Source organism: Pagrus pagrus, assembly GCF_965226575.1.
Source record: "Pagrus pagrus genome assembly, chromosome: 7".
Lineage (NCBI taxonomy): Eukaryota > Metazoa > Chordata > Actinopteri > Spariformes > Sparidae > Pagrus > Pagrus pagrus.
In genome coordinates, this window is record NC_140191.1 from 9,339,887 (window position 1) to 9,355,552 (window position 15,666).

Below are 15,666 nucleotides of genomic sequence, written 5' to 3' on the forward strand. Positions count from 1 at the left end.
GCTGGAAATGGTAGCAGACAGGATCGCCTCGTTGTGGAGTTCTCTGTCCTGATTGGATAAAGTGGGGCAGGCAAAGCAGAAAATGTCTTTTCTCTTTTAGTGCATGAGCAGGGGGAGGAGGGACATGAGTTATAACAGTGACTACTAATAGAGCTAATTAACACTTATTTTGATAACGCTAAAATCAAACAAACTAATATCAAAGTCAGTGTATGACTGAAGTTTCATCAGCTTCATCTGAACTTTATTTAGGATTTCACAGAATAAGCTATACATGATGATACTAATACTTCTTATGTTGATGATAAACACAGTTTGACATATTCAGTATCACAATCCATAGTATGAATGAATAATGCAGCGTGTAACTTCTCCTGAAACTAATATCTTGTGTAAAGCAAACAGACCCATGGAAAACATTCCCGGACAAAAAAAACATTTCTCTGTATCTGCAAATGTCATGAAGCCAGCTTTTGGAGTATAAATGTGTAAAATGCTATGATTGTTCTGAAACTTGAGCAGTAGGAAACATTATAGTTGTGCAAAATCTTCAGACCCTGTTGCAAACAGACATGATTACTGAGCAGCTGATGATTTGATGGCTTATATAATAATCAGTGGCTTGTAATTACTGCATATTTGATATATCACTGTGCATTTACATTTCCTTCCTCATGTTTTCCAGACCCTATCGTTCCTTCAACCTATGAGACCAATATTAACACATATGTGCAAACGTAAACACACATGTACAAACATCTAAGTTCCGTCGACAAACAACTTGATTCCGTGCAGATATGCATACAGAGTACACACATTTACACCCACACTTTAGGCAGAGACAAACACACACACACACACACACACACACACACACACACACACACACGTTTGCATGCACGAAGGCACGCACATGCAACCTTGTACACATGCAACTACTGGTGTTTTTTTACCCTTCATTTTCTGATACAAAACACCGACATTTATTTCGAAACAAACAACTAAGCAACTATCAAATGGCAAAAGTTTGTGTCAAGACACCGGAGAAGGATGTGAGCCGAGCTCCAAGCAATCCTCCTCTACCTCTTCTCTTAGGCTTGTTTTTTTTGTAATAGATTCCTTCCTCGAAATAATATATCAAGAACCTTCTGTCCACAACAACCACAAATGATTTCCAGTGCCTTTCTTTTTTTGTGTCATCTCACAACAGGAAATAAAGGTACAAAGACATACTATTCATTGTCTTTACATCACGTACAGCGGCTGTTGAGAAAATCCATCTGCCACCTCTCACGAAAACAACATGAAAACAAATGAAGAACAGACTGTGATTAAAATCAGGCTGGAACAAAATACATCATAGACCAGAGGAGACTGAAAAGAGTTCCTTCATTCGTTATCAGACTTCCAGATTGACCGCTGCTTTCGATACACAGGAATCTGTTCTTACTTCGAGAAGTGACACAGGTCGGTTCACGGCACGAACCATGTCGAACCACAATCTTCAACGTGGCCTTGCAGTCCTACGGTGATCCCTCACAGGGGAATGAAACTCAAGTCTTTCTGAATATCACTAGGACACCAGTATCTTCCAGATATGTTCATCTATTCAAAAAGCTCAGAGAAGCCTTTGTGTTGCAGCAATCCTCCAGTTCTCTTTGCATCGTCAACAATGCATAGCAGCATTAATCCATTTCTTCATCACTTTGATCTTTGTCTATGGCTGGTGCTGCTGGCTGAGGCATGGTCTTTATTTTCATATCAGCCTCTTCCAGCAGGCGATGGAGTTTAGGAGACAGAGCTGGTTGTGATGGTGGGAACAGTGGTGGTCCTGCTCTGGCCTTTTCTCCTCTTCCCCCCTCCTCCTCCGCCTCCACCTCCACCTCCACCGCCTCCTCCTCCTCCTGCTCCACCACCTCCTCCTGCTCCTGCTCCACCACCTCCTCCTCCTCCTCCTCCTCCTCCTGCTCCACCACCTCCTCCTCCACCACCACCTCCTCCACCTCCTCTACTGCCATCGCGTCCTCGCCCGCGTGCATTCTCCCTCTCTCTTCTGTTTGTATCATCCTGTCGGTCTCCCTTCCCCTTCCTCTCTGAAATGAGAACGCACAGGAAGTATGATTAATAGTTTATACTATTTCTTAAATAAACTCTTGTCAGATAGCTGTCATCATCCGATGATGTATGTAGAAGTGCCTCCACTTGGCTGAACACAAGGAAAAACATTGATCCCTGAGGGACGGGAGTGAATGATAAGGGATGTGTGGTTGCTCTGGACTTGTGGTTGCGGCTGAGTGGTTTTTAATACAGGCAATGCAAGTGTCAAGCATACACATCCGGTCCAGAGTTACAAGCAGCGATCAGTGTGCCACAAGTGGCTGACAAATAATAATCAAACCTATTAGGACAAAACAGTACATCCAAACATTTGTTTTTCAGCAGATTAATCAGTTCGTGAATCCGTATGTTGGTCTGCCACTTTTGTCTGGACAACTGATCAATCGCCATGACATTTAGCTCAGACACTCATGGTCCCCAGAAGCTGAATCCAATCATTCTTGTGAGACACTGACTTTTGTGTTTGGGAGAGAAATATTGTGGCAAATATTGGACAGGTTACCATGAAATTTTGGTCCAAATATTCATGAGCCCTTAAGCATGAATTATAACAATTTTGGCGATCCTTTAAAGGTACACTATGAAAGATTTTCCTGGAAAAACAATATACAGTATGTATAGACTCTTAATCATTACTTGTGACCCGATAGAAGTGTGTGATGGTGTCTGCATCTGCGGAGACCCTGTCCTCTGCCTGTATTCTCTTATCTATTGAAACTTTTTGGTTGTATAATACACAGTGTAGAAAACGAGGCTTGGAGCATTTCATTATGATTAAATTTTGAGTGAAGTTTACTGTTTCAGTTCTGATATCAGTTTTAAAAAAAAGTGTTTGATAACCACATTTGATCACTGCAAAAAATGTGTGCAACAAACTGCATATTGGCCGGCCTCTAATTTCAATGTTGCGTTCCCCTCCTTTGATGGCATATGAAGCCCAAAACTTAAGTCCAGCAGCAAAGTTTCTGCAGTTGGCACCGCTCCTCTAATAACAGTGCAGCCTGGCAGGGTAGGAGCACGGGTTGCTAATGTTAGCTTATATCCGCTAATGTTAGTGGCCAGGCAATGAAGCAGTGTTTTTTATTTGATGAACTGATTGAAAGTGTGAAGTTGTGAACAAACTGTGAGCCTTCATGCGTTTCTATCTCCATCAGAAAAATGGTAAATAGCACTGTGATGATACCAGGATGGTCACAGCAACACAAGAGAAGAGCCCAGGCAGCCCAGGGCTCGAGGCTGATTACCTCCCATTACCTCCCTGAGCTGCCTCATCAATAAAAAGCCATGAAGGCCAAAAAATACTTATTTCTATTTCAACAGCTCCTCACTTACTTATTCCACTAAGCACTCACAGAAGGCTCCTACGACCTCCTTTCTGCTGGTACCCTTTTAATTAGCATTCACACCTGCCACACATTTAAGAGCATAATTGCTCTCTAAACACAAACATCCACCACAGTGTGGTTAATGTCCACATATAACACATTCAGGAGAGGAGACAGCTGAGCTCTGCTGCTGATTTAAAATGCAGCACATGCACAGACCTTACGAGCACTCAGGACAGTCAAGTGACACGATTTTCTGTCTCATTAATCACTTTAAAATCACTTCTGGCATAATGAGTTAAACATTTTCAAGGGCCCGATAATGGCCCATAAGGGCGTGAAGAGCTGTCGCAAAGTGGAAATGAACATTGTGTCTAGTGTCACATGGCTATTGTTTAGGCAGCACTCAAAAGTATTTGGTTTTGTATATCTGAGGGAGTATAGTTACGGTGGAGGATGTTTGTTATGAACTTGTGCGTTGAGAGTCTCTGCACATCCTGGAAACTGAGTGAACACATGCCAAGGGCTGGACAGTGTTCACTACACAGTTGACAACAGCAGGGCTTATGGCGCCACCATGTTTGTCTACTGCTGTGCAGTAATAACTGTAGGTCTGTGTTTATTTCCCTACCAGCAATTTTAAACTCGTTGTACAAACAGTTATGATTCTTTGGTTTAAGTCAAAGTGAAAATCTAAAAGTCCGGCGGGGACACTATTTCTCAAATTTCACCAGTTTATACACCAGCCAGTGAAAATCATTATACGGTGATAAAGTAGATTCGATGTAGTTGAATGTGGACAGACCTAACACAAAAACATTTACTCGCCGCAGACCCATGCAGAGTCACAATTGCTCTGCTCTCAACCGAAAGGCTCAGCCCCACACAGTAGTACACAAAGAAGAGCAACTCATTTTTTCGAAAGCCATTAGTGCCAAAATCATGAAAACAAGACTGCTGACATCATTTGGTGGGTTGGCTCAAATCATGTGAGACAATTGTATCTCCAACACGTTAGTCGTTTATGTGTTGTCTTGAATTAATAAACATATTTCCGAGCTTTTATGACCGCCATTCAAACAAGCACTTCATATTGAGCAGTAATAGTTCCAATTTATATCAATGAGGCACGATGAACGAGAGCGAAGCCTGAGCGAAGTGAAGGGCCCTCACGCACACTCTGCAGCATCTGAGCTGGTGTGCTTCCTGTGTAAGGACTTAATTACTTCTCTAACAAATCACTAATGGAGCCAAGAGAGGGGGACTCCATCAGTTTATGACAGCCCTGATTGTACCTCCTCTCCATCCAAGCTAAACAGTTTTGCCTGACAAATGCAATAACACATCCAGAAAATCCTGTTTTCGCGTGAGACCCTTTTGTGGAGCTTCAGGAAAAGGGGGAAAAAATTTGCAGCCAAATCAACACAAAGCGTGAGATCTGCAGACCACTAAATCACTAATGTTATACAAGGTCTGCCCCCTGAGTTTTATATAGCTAGTCTGCCAGCCAACTCCCACAGATGAATTCACAGCTGTGCTCTTTTTGCACAGTGTACCCACATGAACCGGTTCACAGGAGTCACAGTACCATCACCTATTATAACCTCTCAGAGGTAAATTCTTTCCTCTGCACTGCAGTGTGTGTCTTCTTCTCATTTAGCAGCAAAACAGATGGAAAACTGAACTAAAATTCTTCTTGTCACAATCCACGAGGCTTCTACGACTCATCACTCGTCAGCTGATGTCATCCTTGTCTTTTCTGATATAACCGACCTTTGCTCCAAGTTTAGAAATTTGGCAGCTTAGCAGTTTTTGTCGTTTTTTATATATTTCACAGTTAATTATTCTTCTTCAGGCACCCAAGGCTGAAAGTCTTTCCAGGATGCAGGCGTCACACGGAGTAAATCCACTTCTCATTTCTCAAATTATGCTGTCGCTGCCTCGCTGAGCGAGCCACAACAACCTCCTTCCCCCTTCGACATGACCACAGATCTATATGGGACAATGTCAGATCATGTTCTGTTCTATGGACTCACAGCCCCTAAAGGAACAGTTGTCAGTGTCGAGGACAGTGCTCGAATCTGCAAGCCTCCTCCATGTTTGCTCACATATATCCAGTCGTATAATCTGTTTCACGTTGCAACATCTGTACAGTTGCCAACATCGTGCAAATATTGTTATGCAACGTTGCCTAAGCGTGCCACCGTCCAATAAAGGCTTTAAAAACTGCTCGTTTGCAGTTCTCTAAATCCTTGTAAATAAAAGAAAGTTTCCAACTTTGGTTAAAAAATGGCACAGTTTGCAAAACAGATTAGTGTATGGTTACAATTGGAGAAAAATATATTTGCATACGAGTCCTCATTAGCAATAATTGATTGCAGTTCAATAGAATAACTGCTACAGCTCGAATTATCTGTAGCTTGTAACAGCTTTATCAACAGGTTTATCGTCCCAGCACCACAGCTGGTAAATATTTGCTTTATTTGCCTCACTACTAAGGACAAAATATTTAAGAGCAAAAAAAAAAAAACGGGATCTTGGGTGTTTTTGTTGTTGTATTCATCCAATAAACTCTGGACTAATCGGCGAGACTTGCAATTTATTATCCCTTACCTGCAAGTGAGGCCAAGAGCGACTAACAAGCTGTTAAGAAGGTTCATAATGGCCATTGAGTGGCGAGAATGACTGTTAACCTGCTGGAGAGCAAGCTGCTGTGCGGACGATAAGAGCCCAAGCAAACATGTCATGGACGTGTAAACCTCACGCTTCGATGGTCTTCAGAACAAATAGCTCTTTCTAGCTCTGATCCTTGTCCAGCTTTGCCGTGCGCAATGCCCGCCCTTCATCTGCTTGGCTCGTAGATGGAGTTTATTGTTTACATGCAGAGAAGTCAAGAGATTCTGTATCCTTGTGTGAGCTCAGCCAAACCAAACCCAATCAACACGCTGTGGGTCACAGACACACTGGCGGGGATACAGGCCTTTGGATGTTGAGTAATGGTTCCATCAGTCATCATATTAACTAGTGGAGGCATTTCGTAAAGCACATGGACTTTACCGCATATTCATTTGTATTTTGAGTACTGTCATCTGATTAAGTCCCTACTATGTGTGATTTTCTCCTCAGTGTGTCTGTTTTTGCGTGCTTTATTTGTGTTTACCTCTCAAACAGGGCGTCTTGGTCACAACACATTTCCTTCTCTCTGTCTGTGGAGTGCAGGTCTGCGATGGTATAAAGGCTGGGGAGGTGTCTGGGCTGTGAATCTGCGGAAGGGGCACGCGAACCCGAGACTGCGAGCCTTTCTTAAATCCACATGTTTTGTTCTTCTTCATGCAGGAACCCCATTGGCTCCACTCGCCCAATTCGCACTCTGCAGGAGGCTGACCTGGGTGGAAAAAATTAAAAACCCGACACAGAAGACTGAGGTAGTGAGTGAACAGTTCACAGCTCCAACATCTCACATTTGTTTCGCAGCCTTCCTGTCTGCTTTTTACAGCTCAGCAGTTTTAGCTCTGAATAATGAGTTTAAGTGATTTCCGAATCTGAAAGCAATTTTATCTCATTTGTTTTTTGACTACAGAGACACACATGGAGAAGGTTGCTATGAACCTGAAAATGTACCAAAGCTTATGGCTGTTTAAGACAAAGGCAAGTTTAAGGGTCGTGTTAATCTAGTCTCCGTGGACCAGCGGAGTCAAGTAAGAAAAACAACAACTGACGCCAAAAAGTCAGCTCAAGGCTCCATGTCTTGGGATGCTTGGGTTTCACTTTTAATGCTGCAGTTTCTAACTTATGACAGAAATGTTTTTTTTCTTACAAGTTAAACAGAAGAAGAAAATAACAGAAATGTAAGATCAAGAAATGATTTTTTCTTAAAAGCTCACTTGAACAGTCGCCAGATTAAAATTCTTCCTTTTTCGTTTTACATTTCTGCAAACCACAGACATGTGTGTCGTATCAACATTTCGACACTATACGTGTCCAACCCAATGATCAGAATGAATGTTTGCCAAATACGCAAAACCACAGATAAGTTAAAACTGGATGTTTCTTTATGTGGCAACTTTACGTTTGTTTAGATTGCATCTTCTATTTCTCTTTTGTCACAACGCTGTGCTTCTGCTCTGGTTAAGTTTTAGGCACGTGAACCGCTTGGTTAGGGTTAGGAAAGCATCACGGTGTGGCTTAAAATGCCTGTTTCGGTTGCCACGATCACAGATGGAGACGGTCTGACTTACAGTGAAAAATAGCCGGTTTTGGTTGCTACAACAGCCACTGTAAATCTCCTTAGAAAAACCTAGTTCAGAAAACGGCTGGAAATGCCTCGAGGTGTCCTGAAGTCCTTAGGCGTCTGGACGAATAGCAGCCTTGTTGGCTCCACCTTCCCCTCCACCTCCTGCTGCAACATGTGGCTAATAAGCATATAACGTGAACGTGATATGCCACTTTCGGTAAGCGTCAACCTTGGACGTTACTGTGCTTTGCAGACAAATTACCTGCTCACATAATATCCTGGCGACTATGTATGAGTTGACCTTCATGTAAGGAAGTGGAGGGGACTGTGGTGGTGTGACATCTAGGCGATACAGCTGCCAAGCTTCTGTTGGAGGCAGTGTTCAACATTTTTCAACGTGAAATCACTGGATATTTTATACTTTATACGAAACATTAGGACATTTTCCAGTGGTGTTAGCTGGGATCGAACAAGGTGAACCAAGTGTTTTTTGTGCCTAAACCTAACTAGACCATAAGAAACATAGTTGCAACATAAAGAAAGGATTCATATCCGTGCTTTGTAGAAACGTACATTGCCAACATTTGTTCTTGCGATCAGGTTGAGTTGGCTGCTAAAATAAAGTAATAAAGAGTGAGTCAACATGTGGCTCACACCTATAAGCTGCATGAGTGAGCGAAAGGCACATAGAAATATACTTTCTGGTTCATTACAGGAGCTTGAAGAGATGCCGTGGCTTAAGTTTGCTAAGGTTAAAGGTTAAAGGTCACTCACCGACACACTCCATGGTCTCATTGGAGGTGCGCTGGTCTGGAGGGCAGCTGACATAACATCGCCCACTGTGTGAATACAAGCCCTCCTTACATTTTGTGCAAAAATTGCGATTGAAACACGCTTCACAATTGTCTATTTTACATTCTGGAAGACACAGGGGAGACAAAAAGAGAGGATCACATGAAAGGAACAAATCAGTTTAAGTCACATTCAGTCTGCTGATTGTGTAAGTGTTCATTGTTCACAAAACCTCGAGTGGAAACACAAATCTGTATTCTTTTAATGGAATATTCATTGGATCTTTGGCTGACAAGGGCCAATGGTTCTCCAGAGAGAGGACAAGAGGAATTTTATTTCCTCTGAGAGATTTATTAGTGATTAAACAACAAGGGGTCTATTTAGGGGGAGTAACACTCTTCTCTTAAAAACACATGCACCACAGGCCTTGTTTTTTTGGAAAGCGGGTGTGAATGAGTACAGCCAGGACTGTACTGCTCGAGTTGGTTTCTCAAGAGTGGGTTTCTCCACACCTAAGACTCATTAAAATCTTTCACTTTCCAGGCAAATAAACAACTTCTTGAATTTTGGATAATTACAAACACAGGAAGATGAAAAACAGACTCCAAAAAAAAAAAAAAGGCTTTGGTTTTAATCTTAGAAGACACTTCCTAATGCTAATCAGAAACAGTGAAGAATCTGTAAAATTCCTGTCAATGATTCTACATTGGAGATGTATTCAGATCTAGACTCGCCGTATTCGTGTGTACTTAACTTAAGAATGTCTACTCTGCAGCTGGGCCAATGCCAAGGTTAGAAATGATCTAACACTGAATTCTCACTGGGATCTTAATGTTCTTGCCTCCTGCTCCCAATTACTATTTTTAAGCCCCTGACAGCTAAATTTGACAGTACTGACATTTGTAGCCATATAATGTAAGACAAATGTTGCTAACAAGACATTCTGGGATGACATGTATAAAGTCGAATGATTGGATAATAACCCAGGTTAGCCACTGAGGGCCTCTGACAAGAATTTGCTGAGAAAATTCAGCTCTCTCTGCAACAAACCAGAGCAGCGGAAGAATGGCGCAGCACATGGGGTTGAACTTGACGCAAATGAGTCAAGATTTTGATTAAAACATGTAAAAGTCTGATCATTGATCATTTTGTCATTCATTCCTTCTCTATACTGTAATTACCTCCGCCAAGGAGTTGTTGGTTGGTTTGTTGTGAGCAAGACAACACAAAAACCACTCAGTAGATTTCTCGAGGCTCTGCTTAGTATTATCCCATTAACAGCCCATTATCTTTGGGTGCAGATCCAGGTAGGGGGCGGATCCAAGATTTTGTTCTCACTTTCTTTAAATGTGCAATATGAAGTAGTATTAGTTATAGTATTTTGGTTGAAATGTCTATGCATTGTGTTACAATGTTTAGCCCAGGTCCATTCAGGTTCAAAACTCCCGTGCTAGTGGTGTAAACACCAAGCTCCCAGTCTGGACCGCTAGCTGCACGGCTAACTGAGCTAACTAGCACAGAGCAGCTACAGTTGGCTGCAGTTAGTGGTTACTCTGGTGATATGCTGCCCCCTATTTGTTGTGAGTGGCCAATTCTTACATATTGCACCTTTAGCAATACGATATAATGGTGTTTTTCCACATTTTCGTTAATTTCTCAGGGAATAGTGCCTGGATCTTGATGAAAGACGTATTTAAGTGGCTGGTATTTATGAGTGAGTACAGTTTGATGTGGATCTTAGTAAACTCTCTGCTGAGATTAAATTATGGTGAAGCAGTTGTGGTTGGTATGAAATTAAAAAAGTTACAGTGATATCGAGTTTGATATTGGATGAATTAAAGGGGACTCAAACAAGAACTGTGACCGCAGGAGCACAAAACTACAGCTCCTGTTTCTCACTCCTAAATGGCATCACTCTAACCAGACATATATATTTTTATAATATTTTATGACATATGGAATGGGAAGTCAAGAAAAAAAAAGAAGAATAGTATGCATTTTTCTTCCTGTAGCAGAAAACCAACACAATCAGAATATTTGTCTCATTTCTATTCAAAATACCTCATTACACTGAGATCTAGGGACTTTTTAAGATAAGTTCACCTTTCAGCACAGTGTTTTCATTGTTTTTTACTTATATTTGAAATAGCATTTTTTTGCCGTGTGTAACTGATGTAAGGCAAAGAATCATTTAGCCCCGCTGGAATTCAAATAAACCCTTTCTGTAGTGTATATACAGCCCAGACTGTATATGATAGTTTATAAGGGTGTATTGGACTAAAAATATGTATAAAAAGTGAAAGCATAACAAACATGGATTGTGGCCTGGCATGAACCCTGCACATGAGGGCCAAATAAAAAGCGCAGACATCCTTTCACAAAAACAGACAAACAACAATGTATTAGAAATGTTTTTGTTGGGATTTTGTTGCAATCCTGTTCTCTGCCCACACATAAGGGGAAACAGACGTCAGACGGCGGTGCTGGCACTCCCCGGCTAAAAGTACGGGAACCCGTGTCACCAGAACCAGGTTTGGTAAGTATCGTGAGTGTGGAAACCCTTTCACCCGCCTTCCAAACAAGCCAAACCTGCCTGCAACTATAATGAAGACCAGTTCAATTAAAACATCTCCTGACTTTCCTCCAGTTCAGCAAATACTTTTACTGGATTTTGGCGGCTAATTTTGTGCTATTTCCACAGGCATAAGTAGCAACAGAAGGATTTCATCAAGTGGTCACTTGTATTTACTTATTATCGGACACTTGTATCTTGTTAGTGCGCATTCAGAAATATTGGGTACTTCTTATTCACTCACAAATATGAAAAATCGTAGCATGAAGGTAGGATCCCTATTTTCTGCATTAATATTTAGGTCTTTGTTGAACACACAAAGTGGAAATATACAGATGCACACAACAAAGAAACTAGCAGGATATCCCTTTGCTCCTCCAAATACCCTCATATTGTACATAAACAGAAGATGATGGGCCAAAGATAAACAGATCGTTTACACTTCTGCAGGCTTGATTTGACATCAGCTGTGCAATGTTTGCCAGTGAGTTAACTCGAGCCTGGATGTATTTGGAAGATTCCAGATGTGTATCTACAAATCTAATGCGCCGACTGAGTCTACAGCTTGCAGCAAGACTCACGGGTGCATCTGTTGTTGCCTTCTGGGTTCCTCATGCCAAAGTATCCCATGGGGCAGGAGGCGAGGCACACGCCTATCTGACGGATGTCATTGCGCTCCAGGAAGATGAAGAGCTTGGGCTTACATTTAATGCAGCCGTTATACTCAGAGCATCGCTCACAGCCTTTGGGGCAAGCTGGTGGCCCCTCAGTACTAACTGTGGGAACATAAACAGAGAGAAGGATATAGTCAGGTTGAGGCAGGCAACAGAACAGCATGGTGTGCCATCACATAAAAAAGATAAATTGTTTCCAGCTAGATATGAATTTTAATAAGGAAATAAAAAGAGAATTTGTCAACAATTTACCCATGAGAAAAACATCAGGGAACTTTGATATTTTGCTGGCATCTTCACAGATCCAACCATAAACCTGCCCGCACTTTATCACTCCAACAAGGAGGGGTTAATGCTTGCAGCTTAATCTAACCGGGGCCAGGCCAAACATCTTTGTTTGAACAGTTACTCACTGTTTACCTCAAACCACTTGCCGGAGATCCTTAACAGATTTTCATTTGGAGAAACCCGGGTAATTGGGGCTGACAGCCGACCAAGGGCCAGTCACAATCAGTCAACTAACATCACACAGGGCCTCAACTGGGGTCAGTCAGAAACGATCTAGGCAGGGCTGTAATTATAATATATATTCAAATATGCTTAAAATCACCCCCAACCTCCCCCCAAATTACAGAAATAAAAAATAAAATGAAAACATTTCGCTATGCTAGGATAGGCAACAAAGCATCACCGTCCAAAACACTTGGGCAGCCCATCCAGGTATATTAACGGATGCCCAGACATATTTTTATAGATATATTTTTTAAATCCGTCTGAGAGAACAACGGCATCGGTGAACGATTAACAAGTTGACGATTTACCCTCGCCCTTCCCCTCCCATCTACTGTCAATCATATATGCTCTGCGGAGATAACGTCCCTCCTGTGAACACACTGATTGTGATACTTATGCTGTTGTTAAGTGCACCTGGTTGTTGCGATGTCCTTCAGTGTCTGTTTTGATCGGCTACATTTACACGTTCACCTGCTGTTATAGCAACCGAATTGCGTCACAACCCCCACAAAATCAGAATTTGAGTCATTTGGTCCAATAACATTTTGAAAGTCTAGAAAAGCTGAGCCACTAGATTAAATCCTTTGATCCGTATTAAAATTAGCCAAGGGCTGAACCGGAAGTTAGCCGGTTCGGCCTGGGAAGTTTTTTAGTCTGCATGCTCTATGGGCCCCACAACATGGAAGATCTTAGTAATTCGACACCCAGCAAGTCAAGCTTTTTTGGCTAATGGGGCTCCGCCTCCGACGCTGTATCCCCATTTCCCTTATCAGATCATGCTGTGGGTAGGTAAACACTGTACTGCGTCTCTATTTCATTAACTGTAAATGTATTAAAAAAAATTGGTAACTAGAATGTAATAGATGTTAATGTTGATTGTGATCGTTTGTAAAATGGTAAGAAAACTTTACCAGTCAGAATGTTAGCTAGCTAGCATACAGAGAGGTGATTTTTGCAACTCTTCAAATGCTGATGCTTTAGGTTGGTGGCCGACCCGACTTACCAACCTAAAGCGTCAGTATTTGACGAGTTGGGAATGAAACTCAAAAATTGGATCTTTAAGGATACTTATTGTCACACTGTCACAATAATAACACTTAACTTCAGCCAGGTAGAATGGGCCCCCAATCCCCCATTAATGATGGCTGGGAATCGAGTAACATCCAGTGACTTTCTATTGTGGTATCAAACAATAACAATCTCGTCCTAAATCCAAAAACTCTTAATTTCTTTGTAATCCCTAAGAAATTAACCCAATTCCCTCATCTTCTAAAAAGGAAAACGCACGCAACCAGTAATCTAAATCATTTCTGGGTAAAAGTGTGTCAAAGTGCACATCCTTTTTCTAGGAGCCGTCCGGAGACACAACCACAGTCGTCTGAGTTGATTTAAGTTCCTGTACTGTATCAGCTCTAAATATACATCCTCTCACACAGCAATCCATCTGCCGTGCTGCCTCCCAGAGATAAATCAGATGGTAAAAGCGTTAAAAGGGTTCTCCCATGAACAGATTACTCCGTGTGTGAGTCACCCCAACCTCAAATGCAGCTATAACGGACAGGTCCTCGCCATTGATGAAAGAAGCAATAATGGCCCATGGGAGTAAACATCGCAGAGGGAGGGTATGAATCTGAGATTGTGGTGTTGTAAACTGTTTTTGACACGTGGTGGATTGAAAAAGAGAGTTTGCTCTGTCGGAAGCATGACAAGCAATGTGAGCTTTCCTCTTCTGGTGAGCTCTGAGTGACACTTAATTCATCCCGATTGGGAAAACCTCAAGTCCCTCTGTCATAGGAGGGATGGTTGAAGCAAAAAACCCTTCCGTATCTGGAGGGCAGAAACCTCGAGTGATAGTGACGCTGTAGAGGGCGCTCATGTATATGGTGAGTGACCTAAATCCTTCCACCCTCATTACAACGGCACACGACAAACTGCGGCAGCATTTAAGGTCGTTGTGTGTGTAAATGTGACCGTAAAAAATGATATTTTTACGACGCAAGCAACAGTCACAAGCAGCTCTCCCTTTCCAGTATGTGTGAATTCAACAACACTGCATCTGTTACTGTGGCCAGTTGTGGTATTATATGAATCCTGGTTCACAGAGGTTGGGGTTGAGGCTGCCATTGGCTGAAAGCTCCTCGTGTGTAAAGAAAGAATTATTCCAAAGCTGACAGTAACACCAGCGCTGAGGCTCCGAGGCCAGAGATATACTGCGTGTCGGCCTGAGCACCATCTTTGTGGTTGCGTGAGGTCAGAAAAATGCTTACAACAACACCGGCAGCACGGTCCAATGAGAGCTTAGAACTGTCAGGTACTCATTCCATTATGTGCCCACAAAGCCAGACGCAAAAAGAGTGATGGCTTTGAGGGCAAATCCATCAAAACTCCTCTTATAAACAGTCCTAATACCCATAAAAGTTTTACATAAACTGAGAGAGGCATAATCTTACAAGGAGGAAGAAAGAGGAGCCATTCGGGGGAAACGCTGAACCTAACGTAACCTGCCTAGGAAAAACAAACAAGAATGATGAGAAAATAAACAAAATGTTATCTTTACTTTGCTTGTTAAATGTTTATAAGACAGTCACCACTGTGACTCAGACCCAAAAACGAAAGGCAGCAGTGCTGGAGAGGAAGAAAAAATATGAGATAAAAACAAGCTGAGAAAGAGAAACTCACCACGTCTCTGCCTTCTCGCCTTGGAGAGCTTGAGAACATCGCTGTGACCCATGGAGCTGAGGAAGACCATTGCCAGCGCCAACAGTCCCAGCTGCATAGTCCCTGTTGCCTTCGCGGCCACGCAGGGTCCCCCCCTGCGACCAGATGGATCAGGTGGGGGGGGCCCTTCCTCTGTGGGACAGGTGAATCCCTCTTCTGCTGGGACGGATGATCCCTCCTCTCTCCTGTCGCACTGCTCTCTTCCTCTGTCTGACGCTCCCTTTCCCCCCCTCTGTCTCTCCGTCTCTTTCACTCTAGTGGCTGCTGCGTAGTGGAGGATGATGCTGCGGTTGCAAGTCCAAACAAGCCCGAGGCACAACAAGCCATCACCCTGGTGGTAGTACTGGCAAAGGGAGCAGACAGAGCAGGGTTGTCGGATAGTTGGAGCGGGGGATGAGGGGTTGTTCGGAGGATAAAGAGGAGGAGAGAAGAGATAAATAGGAGGAGAGGAGATTGTCGAACTTCTGGTGGTTCAACCCATGAAGCTTGGGATGGGCTGGCAGGGAAGCAGGGAACCTGCCGTTGAGGAGAGTTTGCTGTCAGTGAGTGCCTGCATTCACAAGCACATGTCTTATAAAGATGCTCTAAAACAAGGCAGATTGAATAGAGATGGATACAGTTTCTTGCCTATGTCTGACAACACATCTACCTAGAAAAGAAGACAAAAAGATGGTGAACAGGTTTCAGGGAAAGGTTAAAGAACAAAAGTACTACAAGGAA

At 42.6% G+C, this 15,666-nt stretch overlaps 1 protein-coding gene across 1 annotated transcript; it reads right to left on the bottom strand.

Moving 5' to 3' along the window:
- Positions 1-205: 205 nt before the first annotated feature.
- Positions 206-15,418, bottom strand: rspo1 (R-spondin 1). The gene is made up of 6 exons (XM_084356571.1): positions 14,908-15,418; positions 11,623-11,817; positions 8,452-8,595; positions 6,604-6,828; positions 1,995-2,093; positions 206-1,901 (listed from the first exon to the last, which is right to left on the bottom strand). The coding sequence occupies exons 1-6, from the start codon at positions 15,002-15,004 to the stop codon at positions 1,789-1,791; spliced, it is 873 nt and encodes a 290-aa protein (XP_084212697.1). The 5' UTR covers positions 15,005-15,418; the 3' UTR covers positions 206-1,788.
- Between the last annotated feature and the right edge of the window lie 248 nt (positions 15,419-15,666).

What these genes read in the sequence shown, in the direction of transcription:
- rspo1 (XM_084356571.1), bottom strand. Translation starts at nt 15,004, where the DNA reads ATGCAGCTGGGACTGTTGGCGCTGGCAATGGTCTTCCTCAGCTCCATG. An exon ending in AGGCAACAACAGATGCACCC is followed by an intron (nt 8,596 to 11,622) that starts GTGAGTCTTGCT and finishes TGTGTCTTCCAG; the next exon opens with AATGTAAAATAGACAATTGT. An exon ending in CAAGACGCCCTGTTTGAGAG is followed by an intron (nt 2,094 to 6,603) that starts GTAAACACAAAT and finishes TTCTCATTTCAG; the next exon opens with AGAGGAAGGGGAAGGGAGAC.